At 48.9% G+C, this 21075-nt stretch overlaps 1 protein-coding gene across 1 annotated transcript in view; it reads right to left on the bottom strand.

Moving 5' to 3' along the window:
• Window positions 1-21075, bottom strand: part of EFL1 (elongation factor like GTPase 1) — a 115365-nt gene that overhangs the window by 87573 nt on the left and 6717 nt on the right. Inside the window, exons 4-7 of the mRNA XM_032836777.1 lie at window positions 18521-18605; window positions 7664-7797; window positions 6355-6492; window positions 4699-4913 (exon numbers count right to left, since the gene is read on the bottom strand). Of these exons, the coding sequence (XP_032692668.1) occupies window positions 4699-4913; window positions 6355-6492; window positions 7664-7797; window positions 18521-18605 (572 nt within the window). The remainder of the gene's footprint in view (window positions 1-4698; window positions 4914-6354; window positions 6493-7663; window positions 7798-18520; window positions 18606-21075) is intronic.

The following is a 21075-nucleotide window of genomic DNA, read 5'->3' as shown; positions in this document are numbered from 1 at the left end:
AGGTAATCTCTGTCCGTTATCCATTAAAAAGGATCCTTATACAACAACATATTTCTATAAATTCTGCCTTGTTCATCAATACTGCCAAACTGCCTTCCTTTTGGCTCATATCTGATTGACATATTGAGCCAAAGCTTTGGTATTTACCCCTTGGCTAAGATGCTTTCCGTTTATCTATTTTACGTAGCAAACCTTTGGAGTTTTTTTGTTGGTGGTGGTTTGTTTTTATAATGGAATTGCCGTCTTTTAAAAAGCTATCTCCTCCATGGGGTACTTCGTGCAGTCAGTGCCCTAACTGTTCTGGTCAGGGGGATTTCTACTATGATTTCTGCTCATGCGTCCAGGATGTCTTTAATATGCTGATTTGTGGTACCCAGACTTTTGTGTTTTCTTAGCCTTGCACAACCCTGTGTCAGATACATGTCCTGTTTTTAATTTCAAAAAAGTGGTGGGTTTCCACAAACTCAAACCTCCATCAGAATCATAAATGATAGCACAGTAAGGCACCTGTCCATCTGCTCAGCCGACGGGCCTCAAATCCTTTCCTGTCCACCATTCATTTACACATATAGGCACAGAAAACTTCCAAAATCCTGGTTTTTATCCTTTCCATTCTTTTTCTACCCACAGTTGTCATAAAACTTGCTTAACATCAACCCTTCCCCCACTACTGCTTCGCGCTCTTTGTCTGTCATTAGTTGTAATTTTAAAACTATGACAATTTCTCCACTTTTAGATTCTGTCTTAATTTACTTCCTCCATAGAGTACCTTCAAACGGGATTCTCAGGAGGACCCACTGACCTGTGGACCCATCCATCTGGCCTATCTTCCTGAACCACAACGGAGCCAAGGGGGAGGCTACAGGGTATCCTTGTGCGTCCAAGCCGCCCAGTGGGCCGACGTTAATGGCAGGATCTGAGAACGCTGGTGTACAAAGACCAAGGAAACTGCTCTAGGGAGGACTCCTGTCCCTGTTTCATGGGGTTAGGAACTCAGCTGCGCTTATCTAAAACCTGAGCTGGACCCTGACCTAGCCAAGTCAGCAGACTCTCCCAGATTCACATCTGCAACAGGACAGACTGAGGCCATACCCAAAGGGTCAGCCTCGAGTCACACTCCTTCCTCCTGTCCCCCGGCATGAGAGTTTAAACCATCCTCCAAATTCTGAAATGTGCTCCTTTCCCATCCTTTGGGACACAGGAAGTCACCCCCTTTCCCTGGTCACTCACCCGTCAGAGGGAGGCTGACAGGAAAGCATCTCCAGTGCTTTCTTCCCCGCCACCAGCCCCCCATAAATGAGCACGCCCGCCAGTCCCCACCACCAGCCCCCCGCAAATGAGCACGCCCGCCAGTCAGCAACAGGCACTGACGAACTCTAAATGCAGCCTTGCCTAAGGCAGGGGATTCGCTTGCTGACTGAAAGCACATCAAAGCGTTCAGAGTCGTGAGGACCCGAAGCCATCCGTGCAAGCCTCTGTTCATCCCTTCTCCTTCCACGATACAACGGACACCAAGTTCTGAGATTCAGACTCAAATCTGCCTGAAACATTCCATGATTTATAGAAATCATTCCAAGCAAAGGACGAGCACCCCCCCCACCAGCAAAATGCTGACAGATGAGGAAACTAACGGGCCTGACCCGGTTATAGGACGGAATGAATCACTGTACTCTGTAGCTTGAAGACGTTCTCAGAAATCATCTGAGCCCAACGTTCTTAGTGTTCAGGGGAGGACACTGAGGCCCCAAATGGTGACCATGACAAGTCATCAGCCAGCGGGTGAAGGGCACATTCTCTGCAGGTCGGTACTTTCTGTTTTCATTCTACGTTCGTTCTCTGACTTCCGCTGGGACCTTCACGGGCACCAAGCGGACTGCGGTCTCTACAACTGATGACACACTGACAAGGAAAAACCATGGTATTGTAATTTATTATCCTGTCAAGGCAAAATCTGTTTGGTGAAAAGGGAGTGAAGATCAAGTTCCTGTAAAAGGAGGACAGAACAGCCACGACTGGCTGGGCTCCTCCCAGGCCACGCTCTCTGCTCAATTTCTGATCCTTTCTTCCTTCCCATTTGCAAATTATGTTTCAAGATGTTTCATCAACAGGCTCCGTTTTCCCCTGGTGCGGTATGTCTGGTTCTGTTACGCGGCTACAGACGCAGGATGCAGCCCACGGCTAAAGTCCATCTCACTGTCGTCCCACAACTGTTCATCCAAGCTCAAGACATTCTTCGAGAAGTAATAATTCTTTAATTGTATGTGGGTTTTCTGATTCCACAAGTCAGTAATTGTTGTGGTTCAGGAAGGTAATCAAATGCCCACCACCCGGGAAGCACTGACGTCACCAGTCCTTGGCCCGCACGTGCACATCCGGAAGGAACAAGGGTCCCCGCCTCCCAGAGCGCAGAGCCCGCGGAAGCCCCACTGGCAGAAAGCGTATACTTCGGTGCCGAGCGGACTGTAACATTCGTATCGGCTCCTCTACCTCAAGGCTGAGTAACATTAAACATGCACCGAATGTCTCCGAGCCTTGCATAAAACATAAGAGTACCTATTCGAAAGGACTGTCCTAAGAACTCAATGAGATCATCTCAGCAAACTAGCCTAACATCCAGCATGGGCACAACCGAATAAAGGTGGCCTCTTTCCATACTGCTCGTGCGGACAATAAAGTTAACAGAGTGTATTTGCTCAAACACACCAACAGCCTCCGGAGTGTGCAAGAAACTGCCAGGACGCTCCAGCTTCCTGTGGGGGGATGAACTGAAAACCCAAGGGGCAGGGAGATTTCTCATGGTCTCTCGTGGACACATTTTGTACATTTTGATTTTTAGATTTATTCAAAGAATAAAGTTCTAAACAAAGCATTTTTACATAAAACCTACAAAAAGATGCAAGACTGGTTCAATATTCAAAAATCAATCAATGTAATCCACTATTTTAAAAAGTTAAAGAAGAAAAATCATATGATCATATTAACTGATGCAGGAAAAGCATCTGACAAAATTTGACACCCATTCATAAAAAGGACTCTGGGGAAAAAAAAAAAAAAAGGAATACAGGGAACTTCCTCAAATTGATAAAGAACATTTACAAATAACCTAGAGCTGACCTTATACCTAATGGTGAAAGACTCAGTGCTTTCCCCCTAAGATCAGAACAAGGCCAGAATGTCCACTCTCTCTGCTCTTATTCAAACAGTCCTGGAAGCTCCTGGCAGAGCAGTAAGGCAAGAAGAGGAAAGAAAGTGGCAAAGTAAAAGAGGGAAGAAAGCTGCCCCTGACGGCAGGTGACATGACTGCCTCGTAGAGAACCCCAAGGAACCTACCAAGAACTCGATAAGTGAGTTTAGCAAGGTCACAGTGGACAAGATGGACATACAAAAACCCGTTAACTGTATTTTCAAAAAGTAGGAATGAATATGGGAGCACCAAAACTAAAAATATAATACCATGTCTAATTGATCAGAAACAATGAAAAATTAGGTGCAAATCCAATATAATGTGTACAGTACTTTATGGTGAAAACTACAAAATGCTAATGAAAGAAATCAAAGAAAATCTGAAAAAAACTGAGAAACACAGTGTTTATGGATTAGAAGGTACAACGTAGTCAAGATGTCAAAATCGTCAAAGTCCTTATACAGGAAACAAACTTATTCTGTACCAGCGTGTGGGAAACTACACTTACCAGTGTGGTCACGTCACAGTCTATACAAATACGGAATCGTTCTGCGGTACACTTAAAACTAATTCAATATTCTGTGCCATTCATCCCTCAATGAAAAAAGATAGAGAAAAGGAAAGAAAATGAGGCGAGGTCACGAAGAGATGTCTCACCCAAGGACACACAGGACAAATGGGCCCAGGGAGCGAGGTTCCACAGCCCCAGCAGTCAGGAAAATGCAATTAAGACCACAATAACCTAACAATACACACCTGTTGGGATGGCTAAAAGAAAGGGACGCCACCAAACAGCGGTGACGATGTGGATGGACCAGATCACCCCCACGTGGTGGGTGGGGGTGTAAAACAGCACCCCCTCTGGAAAACCGACGCAGTAACCCTACAACCGCCACATGACCCAGCAAATGTGGTCCCACGCGTTCATCCCCGGGACAAGAGAACCTACATTCATGGAAAAACGTATACGTGAATGTTTGTGGCAGTCTCGCTCAGGACAGCCCCAAACAGGGAAAACCCAGATGTGGCTCCGCGCACGAACAGTGAATCTGTGGCACAGCCACCCCAGGGCACACTGCTCAGCCACAGAAAGGAACCACGGCCGATTCACCCAACAACTGGGTTCCCTCTCCAGAGAGGGAAAACAAGCCAATCCAGAAAAGATTGCATAATGTTTGATTCTGCTTTCCTAAATAACATTGTCAAGACAACAAATTATGCAACCAGAGGACCCCCATGGCTCCAGGGGGCTGGAGGGAAGCAGGTGGATGTATTAGGGAAGGGTCTTCGCTGGGACGGACGCCATCAACGTCAATACTCCGGCTGTGACGTCGTGCTCCAGCTCTGCAAGATGGTAGCCCTGGGGGGACCCTGAGTAAAGGGGACAAGAGAACGCTGTTCCTTCTCACAACCCTGTAGCACTCAGTCATCATCTCAACAACCGCAAGTTTCATTAAAGAAATCAATTTTATCGACGGCCACGAGGAGATCCAAGGAGATCGGAGCAGACTTACCCAAAGCCCCACCCGTCTATTGCGCTCGTAAACGCCACATTGCCCTGATCCGGAGAGAAGTACAGGTGAGAGTCGTCCGTGTCCTCCAAGCCAGTGCTCCAGTCGTACACTTGTTCTCCTGGGTCAGAACTGGGATTCGCTTGGGATTCAGTCTCTCTCTCTGCTCTTTCTTCTAGGACTTTAGAAGTGAAGAGAGTTCCCGTAAGCGCATTGATCTAGGAGAGAGGGGGAGATGGCAGAACGTCACTAGAGGCTGGAGACATGGGAGACACGCCGTCTGGGATCACGGATGGAGCCAGTCAGTCTGGGCTGCACGGATGGAGCTGGCATTCACGACGATAATGAACGGACACGTTTTCAACCCATTCCTTCCATACCCAGCAAGACTATACTGTAGGGCTTCTGTGAGGTCATTTTGTGACCTGAGGAGTGGCATCCGCGATACTGGGAACTCACGACCCCATGACCCTAGTTCACAGCCTGAGCCCTAGTTCACAATTCCCTCGCCCGTTCTCATAGCCGGACTTGTCACCACTCTCCTCAGGCCCCTCCCCTGCCTGCCGGTCCTCAACTATTTCCCTCCCAAGTAAGTGGCCTTATTTCCTACCAGAGAGAAATGGAACCTATTATTCAGAAATCCTGCAAGCTCCCAGACTCCAACCGATCAGCCCGTATCTGCCTGCAGACACCGCGGGCCCCTCTTCTTCTGCCTCCCTGGGGCCCCTCCCCATCTGGCTCTACAGGGAACTAGACCCATCGATCCAGGCTTTCTCGCTGCTCTACTTTCCTCCTTCCCTCCCTTCAGCAAAGAACCATTCTCAACGGGTCTCCTCAGGGTGCCCTGCCCCACTGTCTTGAAGAAAGTCCAAACCTTCACACGTGCCACATGACATCCCCCGTAATCAACGCCCTCTATGTTCCCTCCCACCCCCGCCTCCTGCTTCTGCTTCCCGCCATCTCGTTCCTCAGTGACAGCAAGTCCCACGCGGCTCTCTGAACGAACACCCTACAATGCTTTTTCTGGCGTTTACTTTGTATATCTTATTCCTTCTCTCCTGAATGCCCTGGCCATAACTCCCGACCTTTTTCCATCTCAAGGCTTCTGTCCCATGACTCTTCCCAAGTCTCCTCCCTCTGGACCCGGTCAGGGTGAGGCAGTCCACATCCATGTCTCCAACCACACCCACAGCCTCTCGCTGCTCTCCGAAGATCTCTTTCAAGGTCTCCCCACCACACTGCGACATCTCTGAAGACAGGGATCTGACCTGTTTGTACATTCACAGTCCCCAGCACACAGTGGACATCCCAAAATTCATTCACTCGACATACAGCTATGTAAATGTCTGCTGGAAAACCACAGAAATGGTTGGGCAAACTGTCCTCTGAAGGCACGCGATCCAAAACCAGGAAGCCTCTAAATACTGCCTCACTTTAGGGCAAGCGCCAAGCTTTTTAATAAGAGCATCAAAACCTATTGCCCAAGCTTCGTACTCAAGGGTGCTTCCGGGAACGGAGGGGGCTCCCGAGGGGAGACCTGTCCCAGCACACGGCAATCATGGGCTCTACAGATTCGAGGCTCTGTGCCGACTTACCAGCTTCCTCACAACTCTTCTTGGAGCCCCGATTTCTAAAGCCCCGAAGCAAAGGCAGAAATACCTGCTCTAAGATGTTCTTGAGGTGCGCGTAGGCCTCCTGCGGAGTGAACTTCAGCTCCACTATCAAGCGGTCTATCTTGTTGATCACCAGCACCGGACGGATGTTTTCCAGCCAGGCCTGGCGCAGAACGGCTTGTGTCTGGGGGAAACAAAGGCAAAGGTAAAACGCACGGTCGGAAATACTTAAAGCACATGAGAAAACCCTGAGTCATGACCCCTCATTTCCATTCTCTTGTACCACAACAGGTGCCCCCCAAACACTCATGAGGCCTGCATCACGGAAGGAAAGTAATGGACAAGAAACGCCCTTGACTTGATGGAACTGACAAGTCATTTGAGAAGGATAAATAAACCCGTGCAGAGTTTACTCAACAAGCAGAAGACAAACACTCGGTGGCCGCCAGCACACGGGCCGGAGAACCAGAACATCCCCCAGAAGGCCCCGCGTGCACCTTGCTGACCGCACTCTCCGCCAGCATTCCCCTCCAGCTGCTCTTCTGGAGTCAAACGTACCAACGGTGTTATCTTGTCAGGACAGACACTAAGGCCGTGATTCTCGTGCTGGGGGACCCGCGCCCTCAGGGGAAACCGGACGGGACGGGACAGGACAGTTAGGGCACAACTTCTTGGAATTATCAAATTTCCTCCATTTGAGTAATTTAAAGCTTTTATCATTCTTTTTTAAAAACATTACAACAAACAAGGGTATGCTAAGAAGTGGGATACAAGGGTGACAACATTTTTTTGAGATAAAACATGAGGCCTCCAAACAAGTCCTTGTAAAAAACCGAGCATGGAAAGCCATGCCACAGTCCACACCTGGCACATCACCCTGGTGAACTTTTCCACCTTTGGTGCAAAGGAGAAACACAAGCACGAGGGCACAGAGGAGAGAGATACAGAAGGGGTGGGGGCCAGGAGTGGGTGTGTAGGTGGACAGAGGCATCCGTGTAGCCTGAGAAGCCAACACAAGAGAGAGTTTCCCGCTAGGGAGAACTGGCTCAGTGTCTTGCCATCAAGCACCTCTCCCGGTTCAGAATCCTCCCCAAATTCAGCATCTCTCAACTCTGGCCCAGGCCTTCTCTGCAAGGGGCCATCACAGATGCTTCCAAGTACTTAAAGTCATCCCTGCTACGACCCCTTCCAGGTGTGGGTGACATAATGCCATCACAGACCAGAACGTGATCGAATGAAATGTAAGACCGACTTTCGGACATAACGTGGCCTGGAGCCATCAGCGGCCAGTCCCTCCCGTCTTCCCCACCTTCTCTATCTGACCAGGTACGTAGTTCCACGGGATGACCTCCTACCTGTGGACAGACCCCCTCCACGGCGTCGACCACGATGATGCAGCCGTCACAGATGCGCACGGCAGTGGACACTTCCGAGGAGAAGTCCACGTGTCCTGGAGAGTCTATCAGGTTAATCAGGTACTCCTCGTTACCTAGAGCGGAATTTGAAAACATGCCTTTTCAGTTGTGCAGGTACTCGAGATCCCCCACAGGCGTCCTAGAACGAGGAAGGAGCTAAGAAATGGCTGAATAAAGGTAAAGCAGCCACAAAAGCGCACTCAACAGCTGTCATTCCAATCGAGGAATTCCCGCCGATGGAACCCTTGATTCCAAGGAGCATCTGTCGAAAATGCTGAACGACTTTACTGTTCTCCAAGTTCCCACTCCCCAAGAGCCAACTGTGAGCCGGCACTGCGCCAAACACGCTCGTGTGCCAGTCACACCTTCCTGAGCCCTTACAGTAGCCCGACGAGAGGACATAAATGTTACTATTTCGCTCTACAGATTCCAGGTTGAGACTCAAAGAAACCAATGCCAGAGCATAAAAGCTGTTCACGGGGGCCAAAATGAGAAATGCCAAATTAAAAAGACACACAGCATTTGGCCCCTAGGTCCCCACAAGCTCTCGGAGAGCAGGCTGTGAGCCTGAGATGTAGACCCAATTCTCCAAACACGCAAGGGGGAGGCACTCTGTGCCAAGCCGTGGGCTACATGCTCGCACACAAATTTACCTCCTTCTATCCTCTTGACAAATGAGTATTGAGCCTTTAATAGGATGGTAACTCCAGCGGTTGTCCCAAGCACTGAGAGCCCCACATCTCATCAAACCCTGAAGTCAGTCCCACATCCCATTAACTCCTAGGTCAGTCCCACAAGAGCCAACAATAAGCCGCCCTCAGTTACACACACTTCTGCTGGAACATAATGAAGGAAGCCATGCAGGAGAACAGTAATTCATTAGATGCCTACACTCATTCCCCATTCATTAAACTTGATACAGATTTCTTTAAAAATATTTATTTGTTTATTTATTTATTTGAGAGAGAAGAAAGAGCACGAGCAGGTTGAGGGGCAGAGGGAGAGGGAGAAGCAGGCTCCCCACTGAGCAGGGAGCCCAACATGGGACTCGATACCAGAACCCTGGGATCATGACCTGAGCTAAAGGTAGACGCTTCACCGTGAGCCACCCAGGCGCCCCACAGTTCTCTTTTAAAGGCAAAGCGTTCACTGAAGGCTCAGACTCCCCCACACACACTTTACTTGTGCTCGCCCTCCTAACTCTGTGTTTTTCTACTTCCCTGTGCTCCAGAGCTCCTCCAGGACCCAACGACTAGATAGTACATGTTGCAGGCCACTGAGAGGATCTGCCCCAGTGCCATCTGCACCAGCTGATGACTTGCCTTGTGCCCTAGGTGACAGTGACACTGAGAAAAGACCACAGTAACCACAGCCAGAGGTCACATCTGTGCGCTCTGTACCTGGCACTGCACCAAGCATTCTGCAGACCCTGGGTTTTGTTCACGAGGAGCCTTCTGTGGTTACTAGTACCATTAGCACGATTTCAGAGCAGAAAAACTGGGGCAAACGAAAGTTTCTCGAGAACATCTAAACCGTAACCCAACTCCGAAGTAAACTGCCTGAGATCAAACCATTCAAAATGGTAGAGAAGTTCAAACCCATCTAACTCCAAAAATATACCTTAAACCACGCCACTCAACATGGCATCAAGTTCATCTCACATGTCAAGAGTCCACTGGGAGTGAATTCCTAAACATGAGGTTAAAGATTCCAAAGTGCACTGGGGCTCAGTGGCAGAGAATGCCACCAATGAGCAGCGGGCTGCTTCTTACACACCAACCACCTCCCCCCAACCTGTCCCAGGTCTTCTCATGCAAGTTGCGTTATAAGGAATCATGGCTCTGCTGGGCCCACCGGGGAAGGCTCCAACCAGAGAGGACTGTGGACATCTCCAGGGAAAACCAAAGACGTCAAAGACCCAGTGCCCTGGGATGGTGGCCCCTGGGCCTCAGTGGAGCCTTTTACTGCCAGGGCTCACAGTGCCCTTTTGAATAAGCCCACTGCTCTCTACCAAATAAGCCAAAGGAAAAGGAGCAGCACGAGCAGGGCCCAAGGTCCCACCAGCTCCTGTCACGTTTTAAAATAGAGAAGCCGTGAGATTCCTAAAATCTCTCCACATTTTCCCAGCCTAACCCTTCACTTCATAGAGAAACATGCCCCCAGAGGGAAGAGATATACGCAAGGTCACACCAGGAGGAGTCGGATTCCTCTAGACTTTGCAGCTGGGGAAACACCACTTGCTCACTCATGGGGATGACGTCCAGATGCCAGTGCAGGAGAACTGTAAGCGCTCTCCCACCCTGTCTGACAACAGCGGGGCCTAAGACAGAACTTCCAGAGCCTGTGTCTGCTGTCAGGCCCTCTACAGAAAGTAAGAAGCATCCACAGAGAAACTTCGGGCTTCCTACACAACAGTTCTTTTGCCTTTTACTGGGGTTACAGACCCTTTATTTTTTTTTTTAATTTTTTTAAAGATTTTATTTATTTATTGGACACACAGAGACCACAAGTAGGCAGAGAGGCAGGCAGAGAGAGAGAGGGAAGCAGGCTCCCCACTGAGTGGAGAGCCTGATGCGGGGCTGGATCCCAGGACCCTTAGATCATGACCTGAGCCAAAGGCAGAGGCCTTAACCCACTGAGCCACCCAGGCGCCCCCCCTTTAGATGGCACCCAGAAAAACAAACATTCTTACCCACCAGTCCACCTATCCATCCCCCATCTACCCTCCTCTAATTAAGTATCCAATTCTAGACCCCTTGAAATTCATTCAAGGACAACAAGTTCAGATCTCAAAAGACAACAGAAAGCTAGTGACACACCAAGTGTTTTCACCTACAAATGGGCAAAGTGAAAAGTAAGACTGCGTGATTGAAAACTTTTGGGAAATGCAGTGGAGGGGGGCTCAGGGTGAGGAAGAGGTGCACGACACACATATGTACTAAAGGCTCCGAAAAGGTCTATAATAAAGAAGCCTGTCTGACTTCCCAAATGGACCTGATGGAGGGAAGGGCTTCAGGCGGCGGTGACTCACACAGCTGGTAAGCACAGAGCTCAGCACACAGCCAGTCTCTGGCTTTCACCGGTTTTATCTTCCCTCTTTCCATATAACTTCAAACTAAATTTCAAAGGTAGGGGAAAGAAGTCCAATATCCAGCAGAGGGGGAAAAAAAAAAAAAGCCCATAAACCCAACTCTTCTGCCGTCTTCACCACACCATGCCTCTTTAAGATGTGTTTCCCTGAATGCCATCTACCACTATGTACCTAAGGATCAAACACACACACACACACACACACACACACACACAAATATTTTAAAAAACAAACAAGCGTGGCGTTTATCACATTAGATATCACTACTCCTGCCACGGGAAACTATAATTTCGAGGCATGCAAAATGGCCTTTCTGATTTGCCACACGGTCCTAAGGTGCTTATGGGATTGACACTTGCTAAGGCATTAAGCCATCCTTCCCCGACATTCCAAAACACAGCTCTTCATTTCAGGGACTGATCTAATCAGCAGAGCACCAATCCAATTTTTTTTTCCCACACTCCATGTGACTGGGGAAAAGAGGAAGTTGGGAGCCCTGAAGTTAACTGAGGCAGGGATCCTCCAGTATCTGCTCCCAGAGTTAGGGGAAAAGCATCCCTCCCTGGCCCATGAGTCCTCCAGGATTAGGAGGCCCCAGGCAACTGTGTCATGGAAGGTGCACACCTGTCACCAGTGCCTGCTGAAGGTCTCCTCTGTGAAGAGGAAAACTTCACGTGAGGTCAAGTTAAATTTCCGAACACGGGAGATGCTGGCTAGCGCGCGTACATGGAAAGCCGACGGGAGACAACGTGCCTTCAAACAGAGAGCTGTCCCCCCAGTCCCGGACGAAGACCCGCACCTCGTGCAAGGGTCTCTTCTGCTTCGGCGCGCTAGGAGAGCGCCGCGCCGCACGATCACGGCGTCAGGAACACAGACAAAACCCGAGCCACATGAGAACGTGTTCCCCAGCACGGTACTTACAGAACACACGACATTTACGGACACAAGTTAGGCCCCAATTATGTGGCAACCGCAGGAGTTTCCACAGGAAGTTTCCACAGGAAATGCTACTTCCATCCCTTTCCGTTTTAAGGTAGTATATAAGATTATTGTAAATCCACAGATGTGGCTCATTATTTCACAGAACTGGACGACACGTCTTATTTCGTATTTGCCGACACAGTAAGAGGTCTTGGCAGGAGAGCTGAGTGGGTCCCCATGAGTAGGTGTTACAAGAAGAAGCAGTGGGTGGTTGATCTGATGGTAGAAGTGTCAGAAATGAGGTGGTTCAGGGAGGAGCGAGACCATGACCTACAGACAAGCATGAATGGCGAACAAACGTTTCCTGCTGCACGGCCCCATCCCCCAAGTCCTCTCCAGACCCTCCACCGACATGAAACGAAAACCACACATGGGCCACCTCTGACTATGGTCGTCCTCACTGGCTGGTGGTTTTTTTCCCCAGGCCCATCCACGCTGGCCACTCCCCGAACTCGCCATCACTAGGAACCTCACCACCTTTGAAATCCTGTTGCGTGGGTAGGGAATCTAGCAATTACACGTCTACACTATCTTGACCTTTCTACTTACTGGCATTTTTGCCTATAAGGATATAATAAGAAGCAGAATAAAGAAGACTTGTGTAAAAAAATAAAAAAGGTTGACGTTCATTTCTTGGAACCTACGTCAGGGTTCCAAACCTTGGCAACCTGCTCAGAATCTGTGTTCTGGAGAGAAAGTCAGAGACCAAGGGCTATCTTTTACTCAATTTCATACAGCCCGTACACGTCATCACTCTAAGGTGCAGGTCCGATGCCAGAGCCGCTGGAAGAGTGACAGCAGCACGCCCCCGACCAAGACGGGGCAGGGGCACGTGCAGCTAGAAGGACGAATGAGCATCTGTTCTCAAGGTAAGACAGACTGCAGGGAGCATCCTTGAATGCTGATGGCCAAGTGTCAGTGAAGATACAGGAGAGAAGGAGCCATGTCCAGGGCACACGTCTTCCACGCTGACAGGAGACAAGCAGAGATCTAAAACCAGCCCGTGGGGAGATGTCTGCTGGGATCGTGAGGGAGGGGGACGGAGGTGAGCTGGGTCAGAAGGAGTGTTAAATGACCTGCCGGAGAGAACACCAGATCCAGCAGAGGGAAGTCTGCCAGCACCCGGGGGACCAGCCCAGGGGAGGAAGGAGGAACCGGAGCGCTAGCTCTGCCCAGGGTTATAGTTTTGCTCGGGGAAAGACGACAGAAGGCAAAGAAACTGAGGCTCCTGGAGGGACCGTTAGGGAGGTGACCGGTCTGGGCTGCCAGAGGTGGGCACTGAATGCAGGACACGGACAGGGCTGGAGAACTTGATGAAGTCGAAGAATGGGAACTTCACCCCACAGGTGAGAGAGCAGGAGGGTGGAGACTGCGGGGAAGGGAGTTCTCCAGCCTGCAATGACCAAGTTGGGCGGTTCCAGGCAAGGCTAACAGGCAGAAAGGAGTGTGACAGCGAGCGGGCAAAGTGATCTACACACGGCCGCCGCACGCCCTCAGAGGGCTCGTTGTCAGGAGTGGTAAAAGCTACCTGGGCAGATTTGGGTAAAAAGGAAAATGACAAAGCCAGGTGCCCACGTCACTAAAGAGCTTGCACCGTCCTCAGAAGCTGACAAGGACAAGAAAGAGAACAGTTAGACCATATGAATCTCAAAAGAGAGGAGGGTTTTAAAACAAGGCTAGAAGAACGAAGCTTTGAACTAGAACCAAGGAACGAAGAGAATGGCAACCCCGTATCTGAACCCGGCGACGGACAGAGCGAGGAAGAATGCGTCCAGGGAGGGCAGCATCCTGGGAAAACTGCCAGGCTGGCGGCGGAGAGGACATCAACAGAAAGACGCGGAGGCTACAGAGAAGCTTGTTTCTTTTGGAACATGTACAGAGTAGGTTTGGGGAAGGAAGGGAACAGCAGGAGGTTGAGGGAGGGTGTGAACATCACAGACACACATGAGGAAGAGACGGCTGAAGAGGTTCCCATCTTGGGCGGCGACCAAGGACAGCAGGGATGTGGGCAATGCAGCTGCCAGATGTCTGTACGCAGCCCCAGCAATCCCTCGTGGACAGGACAGAGGCACAGGTCAAGAGCCATCAGCCATGGTCTGGACTGACTGACCTCCGAGAGACTCCTGGTCCAAGTGAACAGCTGGAAACAGAATCATCTGGTTCCCAGGACCACTGCCAACATGCCAAGCCCTCTGTCCATGGGAACGTTTCTGAAAGTCCCTGAACCCACTCTGGATGTGTGTAAAAGGAGGGTAGCATCCATCTCACGGGGCTGCTGTGAGGACTGCCCACGAAATCACGTGCATGAGGCCTCGGCTTAGAACCAAACCATCACGCACCCCTGTTCTTACACCCAGCACCAACGGAATGCTTCGCAAAGAAAAGCATTATCTTAAGAGAAAACAGTCTGACCTTCAGTCAAACAAGGAACAGACGATGGAACCCCTCCCTCCTAGCCTCAGTCCCACAAACCAGGACAGCAACTGGGACCATGGGTCGCCGCTCACAGTTCCAGAAGGAAAGGGAAGCTACAGTGTCTCAGGAAGAAGACTTTCCCGCACACACTGGCCTGGCCTGAGTGTGGGTGGCAGGACTCCATCTCCCAGTGGCCCCGTCTCTGCAGATTAAGACCCAGGAGCCTGCACAGAAGCTGTCCTTGGCCTCCAAGCTCCACGCGGCTCCTCGTGGATAAATGCTGAGTGTCTCACCGAACCCAGCCGGCAGTGGGCCCATGAGCCTCACGTTACAAACCGAAAGCCTGTAAGTTAGAACCCGCGGCAATTTCTTCCACGGGGGGTTTCATGAACTTGTAAAGAAGCTGCCAATCGCTTAAAACCTGGAAGATTTTACCAAAAGCTCGATGCCAACTTCTCTTGAAAAAAGCAGATTCCTACAGAGCATCAGTCAGCGGAGCTGAATGGTGTCTGCCCCCACCTGCGGGCTTGGAGAGAGGGTACTTCAGGGCTGGGTACAATTAATTCACCCTCTAGCCTGTCTGCTCAGGTGGAGGTGTCAACACCAACACCACGTCGAGAACTAGTAACATACGACTTAATAATCACATTTGACTGGGGCTGTGAGAAGTAGTTAATGATCTGGGGGAAAATTAAGTTAGACGCTTCCCTCTGATTGTGTGCACGACCGCACACACACAAAATGGTGGTTGGATTAGATACAGAAACTGAAAACATAATGCGGAAAAAGTATGGGTGATTTTTATTTCATTCTTGTGTTTTCCTGTAGGTTCTATAATACACTGAGTTTTCTATAATAGATATAAATTTATAAATGCATTTAGAATTCTTAAAAAGAGGAGTTAGAACACACACTTCATTTCAGAAGTTCTTGCCATAGTAATAGGTATTTGCAGGCACAAAGAAGGGCCACACAGTGGAAGAGCAGAGATATGCCGTGAGACTACTCGAAGAACACGCCATGAGTTTCAAGTTATGTGACCCATTTAAAGACATTTCTCTCATCTTTATCTGAATTCTGGGCTAACGGATTCAAAGGAATTACATTCCCTTAGGATTTTTTTCTTTTTTATACAATGTACTATGTACAGTATTTCCTAACTCTTGAAATGACTAGATAAGTAGATAGTATCCTTGTGGGAAGGACAAAGAGAGCTAAGAGACAAGGAAATAACAAGGTTTAATAATGCAGGTCCAACATTTGTAGCAAATTTTAGTCACAGAGGTAAACATGAGCGGCTCCATGTTCTCAAGGAAGAACCAGGTCCCTGGAAAATGCTAAGTAGCACCTTCTACAATATACCTGGGGTTTCCTCACCATTTGTCTAAGATCCCTGGTTAAGTATGCTTACTTTAAACTAGAAAAATACCCTCTCTTTCAATCCAAATAAGGATTTGAAAAAATTTTTGATAGCCAGTTAAATCAAGAGTCAGAACCAGAACAGACTTAATTAACATTTAATGCAGAGATTCCTAACGAAGAGGTGATTTGGCAGGGGGTGGGAAGGGGAAGACACAGGGAAGTAAAAACCATGTGTGGAGTTTCTTCAACCAACAGGTCCGCCTCCTCCAGGAAGAGTCCCCTTGGGGTCATCCCACCTTCACAGCAGGGATACCGTCTTGCAGAGAATGAGCACCGAGATACAGGTAAGAATGTTCTTATCTCAGAGGCATCCCGACAGCATGTGCCTTGTTCAGCACCTCCAACTTCTACTCCCATTCTGCAGGTGGGAAAGGAAGGCTTTGCACCAATGGTCAGGTGTGGCAGCTGCCTACGTCCAAGCCCCTCTAGGCAGCCACGTTCACAGACACAGCTGATACACTGTGACTCCACTGCAGGCACCACACACCAGACTAGCAGGTGACCATCCAAGCCAAGGGTGGCCAATCCGTAGGCACAACCTCTACCAGGGCCCGGCATTAAATAAGCTGCGCCACATCCTGCTCCTGAGAACGTGTGACCAGAAACACAAGGCAAAGCAGCAGTAAGCAATGGAAATACGGTGAAAAAAAAGAGACAGGAGTTGAGATGCGAGGTCAGGACAAAGTTAGTTTATGAAGATGGGGACACTAAGAGTAGGAAAAAGCTATGAAATAAAGACAGACTTACAGAGTAATGGAGACAAGGACAGAGAACAAGACCCAGGGATAAAAGTGCGGTTCCAGAGAGAAGAATATTAACTTATTCTGGTGGTTTCTAGGGCCATCTTGGATCCAGAATCAACATCCAGCTCCAATTTCTATGCGCTGCCACTCAATGATGCTCCTGTTTTTCCTGGTTTTCATGAACACTGTCTCCAACACTGTAGTTCACAGAGGCTGTCAATAAGCCATTCTAAGCCAGCACAAGCGAGCTGAAGTCTTGGTTCTGTGCAGTCAAGAAAGCATATCTAGGGGTGCCTGGGTGGTTCAGTGAGTTACACCTCTGCCTTTGGCCCAGGTAATGATCTTAGGATCCTGGGATCGAGCCCTGCATCGGGCTCTCTGCTCCGGAGGGAGCCTGCTTCCTCCCCACCCCCGGCTGCCTGCCTCTCTGCCTACTTGTGATCTCTGTCAAATAAATAAATAAAATCTTCTAAAAAAAAGTGGGGGGCGCCTGGGTGGCTCAGCGGGTTAAAGCCTCTGCCTCCGGCTCAGGTCATGATCTCAGGGTCCTGGGATCGAGCCCCATATCGGGCTCTCTGCTCGGCATGGAGCCTGTTTCCTCCTCTCTCTTTCTGCCTGCCTCTCTGCCTACTTGTGATCTCTGTCTGTCAAATACATACATACATACATACATACATAAGCATTATCTAAAACATTCTGAGAACAAGGTGCCCAAGGTTAGAGGTCAACAAAGCAGAGGTGAGACTATTCCATTCCCAGGGTCTTACAGCCATCCTCCTACAAACACTATGCCAGAAAGACAAGTGAATTGGAATGGGCGTTATGTGATATAACATAAACCTTAATAAAATGGTTAAAAAGGGGGTGGCAAAACTGCAGACAAAACTCAGAGGCAACAACGAAAACTGACAACTAGAGGAATTGTCAAAGAGAAACAGACTGATGGCATGAGTGTGGAGAGGAAGGCTACGAACCTCTCCACATCTGTAAGAAGTAAGGGGAGACCTAAGTAAGCAGAGCACTGACCCACGCCGCACAAGGGGGACACGCCCCTTAAAACATGCGCGGTAGTTTTAAAAAGATAAGGCATTACTTTAAACATTAAACATTAGGAAGAGCTTCAAAACTGGTTTAGTACAAAAATATTTGGCAGATGGACGTCAAAGAGAAGAGAGTTGTCCCTTGTGCAGAAGGTTCCCTGGTGCCGGTGCCAGAGAGAGGGCACCGTAAAAGATGAACCACAGATCAGTCACTTAGGGAAACGAGATACATCTTTATTATTTCCCTCTAATTATAAAAATACACACTTGGTGTAAAATTTCCAAGGAGTACAAAAATAAATATTTTAGAAAATGTAAGTTTCACACAACTCAGCCCCTGGAGATAACTGGAGTTGAGGTTTTAGTGTGTACCCTTCCAGACATCTACCTACACACGTAATATTTTATTACCAAACACACTCTTATCATACAAGTATTTACTCTGAGACTTGCTTTTTGTCTCGACATATTTTTCCTGTCTTATCACATACAGATCAAACAGGTGTTTGACAGCCGCATGCTTTTCACGGGAAGGATGCATCAGCATACTTACTCTTTCCAAAGACAGACATAAAGGTTGCTAGCATTTTTCTGAACTAATACAAACTTTTTGGTGAACATCACTGACTATATGCCTCACAGGCTTGTAAGACTATTTCTGTTGCGTAAATTCCGTGAAATTACCATGAAAATGGCATCCTGATTTGGGCACAGGAAGCTGTAAGGGTCATGGTGACCCAATCAGGTCAGATTCTAAATCCAACCCTGAGGCCACAGGACAGAATAAGGATCCCGCCAGGAAATGGAACACTACGGCTGAGCCAGCAAAGTCCTGAGACTCCCCGCCATCCTTGGGAAGAAAACCACACAGTCGCCTGGGTGGGTGGGAGCAGGTGGGAACTGCCCGTTCTTCGCCCTCGAGCCCGTCAGAGGTCCCCATCTGCATCCCAGTCTAGGCAGCCTGTCTCTGACAACAGGTCATCTGGAGGCCAGAATGAAATGTGTGGAATATAAAGCAAAGAAACTGAGGCACACAATTAACTCTGAAAGAGAAAGAAGGACACTGACGATACAGAGCGATTTTTTTCTTTAAAACACAATTTACCTGTCGCGTAGTGCAGGGAAATGGCACTGGATTTCATAGTGATCCCTCGAACCTGCTCGTCTTCTCGGCTGTCCATGTACCTTAACTGTGGAAACACGACATACGCATCCTTACTTCCCAGTGAATCAGAACCTTATCACTAAAATGGACCGAGCTGGACTTTTGATTTAATTTAAACACACCATTTTTACACTAAAAGCTCTCCGTATGTTTTACAAATGGGAAAGCGCCAGAGAACTCTCTGATGTGTCCCAGTACCGCACCCCCCGCCCCCGAGGGCGGCTCATTCACACCCGGGCAGGAAAGAGCAGGTACTCCGCGATCAAGTCCCAGAAGGCAGGACTTGGCGGCGGTTCCTTCTGCACGTCCAGACCAGAGCTGGTCCTTCCTGACTCCTCGGTCGCTTGACAAAGTCCCGGCAAAGACTAAACAGAAGGTCTCTAGAAGCATGAGGAGCCTTCACTCCTTTCCCCAGATCAGCAGGTTTTAAACATGTTTTTAGAAAAAGACTGATATACTGGAAGGTATTTCTGACATGACCACTTAGTCGATGGCTTTCATCAGTGTAAAGCCACGAACGAGGGCCCGCACCTCACTCTCGGGGCACCGCAGCACGTGGACACCGACGGGGCTTGACCTACGGAGCCACCGCTCCTCTCTGCACGCCCGCGGCCCTGCGCACCTACTGACTCCCTCCCTCTGCAGGCTGCCGTCCCTTGCCCTGCCTCACTTCTCGCCACTGGGTTTGAAAAATTCTTCGTCTTTACATGGACTCACTTCTCTCGTTCAAACGCTCTGGGAGTAACTTACTGATGTGGGCCTGGCGCGCTGACTCACCCCACATCAACCCCTTCATCGGCTGACAGCCGTCCACGCCCGAACTAAGCCAAACTCCTGGAAGCTCCAGTGACCTCCGGCCAAACCCAGTCATCCTCTCTGCTCTTCCGTCTTCCTGACGTCAGTGTGGCCCCAGACCGGCACCGCTACGGAGCCTTGTGTGCGGGTGTGCGTACACACACACACACGAGATCCTTCCAGAAGTCTGCAATCACCTAGCTCCCTTCCTAGCTCTCCAGAGATGGTCTGCTGGCCCCCCTTCACCTCTCGGACCTCTGAGGCCTCCCTCCAAAGTCTCGGTCCCTGCTCATTCTTCTCCACGTGTTTTTAAGCACTGAGTTGAGGGAAAACACGTGTACAGCACAAACAGTCCCAATACAGTGAACACCCATGTGTGGGCCATCCTATTTAAGAAGGAAAACAAAGATTTACCTTACTTTTCACATCCCCCTGTGCTCCTGGCTCACAGGTAACTACTACCCTAAATTTTACCCTGTTCACTCAGTTGCTTTCTTTCTAATTTTTAAAAATGTGACTCACCAAGCAACGTATCATTAAGAGTTGCAGGTTTTAGTCCTCGGACGAACAGAATCGTACCCTACATACGCACACGCACCACACACGCATACGGTACCGTCACTTGGTCTCTGCTCAGTATCCCGTCCCTGAGATTCGTCCATACTGACGGATGGAGTCCCCGTTCTTCCATTTCCATTACCGCAGGATTCCACCACACAAAGCCCTGGGACGGGTGGACGGATTCTAGTTTTTTAAACTACCACTAAGCTGTCATTAACAGTTGGACACCTGTCTCTTCTGGGTGGATGTCCACCAAGAAGCGGAACTTCTGAGTTATTAAGTGCACACATCTTCGACGCTTCTAGCTGTTTCCACGTTGTTTTGCGAAGAACCGCCCCACACTCCGAGGAGCGGGTTGGAGCCTCTCCCGCTCTGCCACCTCGACAGCACCGGCAGCGGGCAGCCTGTTTTTTAAATCACACGGATGACAGTATCTTTCTAATTTACATCTCTCCAATTATCAGTGGGGTTTTATTGGGAGTTTCCTGTTCAAGATGTTTCTCCATCTTTTTAAGGGGCTACACGACAGATCTGTTCTGTTTTGGGTAAGTTATTTATAGTCTCTGATTATTAGACCTTGGTCAATTATGTGTCGTTAGTCTCCCCCGGGGTACCAGGCCTATCTTTTCACTTTCTTTATGGGGTCTCCCTGAAAAATAGATGGTTCTTAGTTTTAATGTAGTTGAGTTGTTCAAGTGGTATTACATAACGGTCTGTACTTCTTTGTCTTATAGAAGAAATCTCCTCTTAAGGTCATAAAAGTATTGCCCTGTATTTCTTTCTACAAGTTTTATAATTTTGCCTCTCACATATAAGTATTTTAAATGACAAGCTACTGATTTTTGTGTGCAGTATTAGGCACATGTCCAATTTTATGTACTTTCCACACAGATAACCAACCGTCCAAGAACAACATGGGGAGAGGCTCGTCTTTTCCCCACAGATCAGAAATGCCAGCTCTGCGATAAGTCAGGACCCGTTTGCAGACCTACTATTCTGGACCATCGGTCAATTTTACCCCTCAGCCAACTGCAAACCACGAGCTATTGCTATAATGACTTACTTCCTAGTAAGTCCTGCTCTCCAGTAAGATGCACTGCACACCCTACTCTTGAGACATGTCTTTACAGACAAGTCAT

The sequence above is a fragment of the Lontra canadensis genome, unplaced genomic scaffold (assembly GCF_010015895.1).
Source record: "Lontra canadensis isolate GAN:19392208 unplaced genomic scaffold, GSC_riverotter_1.0 scaffold94, whole genome shotgun sequence".
NCBI lineage: Eukaryota > Metazoa > Chordata > Mammalia > Carnivora > Mustelidae > Lontra > Lontra canadensis.
The sequence above is the reverse complement of the archived record's forward strand: the minus strand, read 5'-3'. Positions and strand labels throughout refer to the sequence as shown.